The sequence below is a fragment of the Silene latifolia genome, chromosome X, assembly GCF_048544455.1.
Source record: "Silene latifolia isolate original U9 population chromosome X, ASM4854445v1, whole genome shotgun sequence".
NCBI lineage: Eukaryota > Viridiplantae > Streptophyta > Magnoliopsida > Caryophyllales > Caryophyllaceae > Silene > Silene latifolia.
The window spans coordinates 326,445,972-326,449,557 of NC_133537.1; the positions used below are offsets into that span (position 1 = coordinate 326,445,972).

General features: G+C 39.0%; 1 protein-coding gene across 1 annotated transcript; it reads right to left on the reverse strand.

Annotated features, from left to right (window-relative positions):
- Nucleotides 1-1,199: 1,199 nt before the first annotated feature.
- LOC141620772 (uncharacterized) lies at nucleotides 1,200-1,976 on the reverse strand. Its single transcript, XM_074437557.1, has one exon. The coding sequence runs from the start codon at nucleotides 1,974-1,976 to the stop codon at nucleotides 1,200-1,202; it is 777 nt and encodes a 258-aa protein (XP_074293658.1).
- Between the last annotated feature and the right edge of the window lie 1,610 nt (nucleotides 1,977-3,586).

Consider the following 3,586-nt stretch of genomic DNA (forward strand, 5'->3'; position numbering starts at 1 on the left):
TATTAGAGACAGTGCTGGAAGTAGCCCCATTAAAGTAAATTTCAGATTTGGATTTGTTCATGTGAAGCCCAGAAGCAGCAGAAAAGGTAGCAAAGCATCTCAGAATACAGATAATAGAACTCTCATTCCCTTTACAAAACATTAGAAGATCATCAGCAAACATCAAGTGATTAAGCTTCATATGACTGCACATAGGATGAAATTTGAAGGTATCTTGGAGGGCAGCAACCTGAAGAATACGAGAGAGGTATTCCATGCAAAGGGTAAAAAGAAGAGGTGATAGTGGATCACCTTGCCTGAGACCCCTTTTGCCTTGAAAGAAACCAAAAGAGCCTCCATTGATTGATAAAGAATAGGAAGGAGTGCTTACACACACCATGATAAGATCAATAAATTTCTGAGGAAACTTAAGAGCATAGAGCATTTGTTCCAAAAAGTTCCATTCAACTGAGTCATAAGCTTTCCTGAGGTCAATTTTAACCAAACACCTTGGGGAGGCAGCCTTTCCTATTGTACAGCCTAACTAGATCTTGACAAATAAGAATAGTCTCAACAATATTTCTACCTTTCACAAACCCTCCCTGGCTATCACTCACAACATCAGATAACACCTGGCTCAGTCTCTTGCAAAGCACTTTAGCCAAACACTTGTATAAGGTGTTACAACAAGCAATTGGCCTAAAGTCTAAGACACTAGCAGAGTTATCAATTTTAGGAATAAGGGTGAGAGTAGTGGTATTTACTTGTTTGAGAAATTTACCAGTGAGAAAGAAGTCCTTCACAGCACCCAGAACATCATTGCCAACTATGTCCCAGGCATCCTTATAAAAATGACTCGTATACCCATCAGGACCAGGGGACTTATTCCCTGGAATGGAAAACAAGCAGCCCTTGATCTCCTCATCAATCACTGGTGCTAGCAGAATGTCACTATGAGCTTGAGTCACCAGCCTCCCAAGTCTAACAGTAGACACATGAACCTCAGCAGTGGAATGGCAAGTACCCAAAAGCCCTTTGTAATAAGATAAGAAGGCAGCTTCAATATCCTTAGGATCCTTGTAAGTAATACCATTCTCCCCTTTAATGGTCATGACACTATTGTGTATCTGCCTAGACCTGATATGATTATGGAAAAACCTTGTATTATCATCCCCATTACATAACCAGTCTACTTTTGCCCTCTGACTCAGGAAACTATGCTAAACTTGGAATAAATGTCTGTAAGAATCAGCAGCATTTTTTTCAGCTATACTAATGCTTTCATCAGTGGGATTAGACTGCAGTTGAATTTGCAGGCTTTCCATCAGAGCCTTGGAGACACCCACAACTTTATCAATATCAGAAAAATTACTCTTATTAAACTCCCTCAGATTATGCTTCAGGTTCCTTAGTTTATGAACTAGCTGAAACATAAGAGTGCCCCTAACAGGCCTACTCCAAGCTTGCTGGACAACAGTTTGAAAGCCATCACCTAAACTCCACATGTTATAATATCTAAACTGCCCTTTAGGTCTAACCCCCACTTGCCTTCTGAAACAGACACAAGGATTATGGTCAAACAGGCCTTCAGGTAAGAAATGAGCATAAGCATTAGGATATAAATCCATCCATTCAGAGTTGATAAGGAATCTATCAATCCTAGAGAAAGCCCTAGTCTGAGGTTCATGCTTGTTATTCCAGGTGTAAAAGGCTCCTTGGGCCTTAATATCAGTGAGTCCACAATGCTGAACACAAGCTCTGAACTCAGCAATCTCATTCCAAGTAACCTCTCTCCCAATTCTTTCATTATAGTGAAGTACATTATTAAAGTCACCACAGACCCCCCAAGGCTTATGATAGTTATCCTTGATGAATCTTAGGTGAGCCCAAAGATCAGCTCTCTCACTATCCTCATTGAAGCCATAGACAACAGAAAAAAGGAACTCATCTCCAGTAGCTCTCTCAATAACCAAAACAGTAATAATTTGAGCATTCATAAGAAGAGTAGTAACATTAAACAACTGAGGAACCCAGATAATCTAAACTTTTCCTCCATGATGATAGGAGTTATTATTAATCCCTTCCCAATGAGATCCTAAATTATGAAGAATACTAGTAAAATCTTGCAACTTAACCTTAGTTTCAACTAAACCATAGAGACCAATATTATTCTGATGCAAAAATTTCTTAACATCTAACTGCTTATTGATCCCATTTATTCCCCTAACATTCCAACTACCAATACTATCCATTACCAGTTATCACATGTGACACCTCCAATCTCCCATTCAGTTGTGTAGTTTTAGTTGGACTCAAAGTTTCAGCATATGATTTGGTGGGTGAAATTTCCTTACTTGAATCATTATGCTCTTGTCTAGTAAGTTGTTGAATAACTGGCACAGGAGATGGAATCCGTGAAGAGTCATGATAAGTGACCCCTCCAAAGGGTGCAGTTGGAGAGACAGGGGCAGCCACAGGTCTAGTTTTCTGCACTGGACGCCAAACCTTAAGGGGGGGTTTAGGACCAGGAGGATTGACTTTTGGACCTGGAGCAGGCACAGTGGGCACAACCTTCTTTTTGCACATTTCTTTGGTGTGACCAATACCCTTACACCCTCCACACACAGTGGGCTTCCATTCATATTCCACAAGGATGCTAACATCAGCACCTTTTTCATCTTTAAAATGGAGTTTATCAGGAAAGTCCTGACCTATCTCAACCTCTACCAACAATCTAGCAAAACCTAGACGGGTCTTATCTTCTGTTGCTGCATCCCTTCTGATAAATTTACCCAAGAGACCAGCTAGTTTCTCAAGATAGGCCTTACTCCAAAATTTTAAAGGTAAACCACAAAGACGGAGCCAAATAGGAACAACTTTGACCCTCTCCTTCATCAAACTACAATCCTCAGTCCAAGGCTTAACAACAACAGGTTTGTTGTCAAACATTGGGAAACCTTGTTGAAGGACCAAACTTTGGCATTCTTTCGTAGGAATCTGACCAGAAAAACCCCATTAGGGTTGAAAAACTATGTTCATTATCAAGCTCGCGAGTTTAAATCCGAGCTCTAGCGAACTCGAGCTCAACTCGACCTTATATAAAATTATTAAATTTTTTACTTTTTTTTTCTTTCGATATTTTCAATAATAGGATTCGAATATTATATATAAAAATACATAATTTTTCGCAGTACGTTTTTACTCAATTCAGTACATTTTATCCACTTTTTTCCATTTGAATACCCTCACCTAAAAACTAACACACTTATCTCCCTTACCAATTCTCTCACTTACTAACCCTAAAATCAGTCAATTTTAACAAAGTTTTTCGATTATGGATGATAATTTGTAAGTATAACGAGTCTTTAATTCGATAATTTCATAACTATGAATTAAATTAATAGTTTTCTTTCATTTGTTAGACTTTTATTTAATTAGGGTTTACCTTAATTAAAAGTTAAATTATTGTTCATATGTGGTGGTGGTTGCTCTGGTGGGATGATGACATGGTCGACAGAAAGTATGTCGCCGGTGAGCAAAATAGGATGGTGAGGTGTCGCCGGAGATGTAAGAGCAAGGTTTCAGGTGGTGGGACGAGGAGAGTGAA

Bases quoted from the DNA above. Each gene is read 5' to 3' on its own strand.
- LOC141620772 (XM_074437557.1), bottom strand. From the start codon at position 1,976: ATGAATGCTCAAATTATTACTGTTTTGGTTATTGAGAGAGCTACTGGA.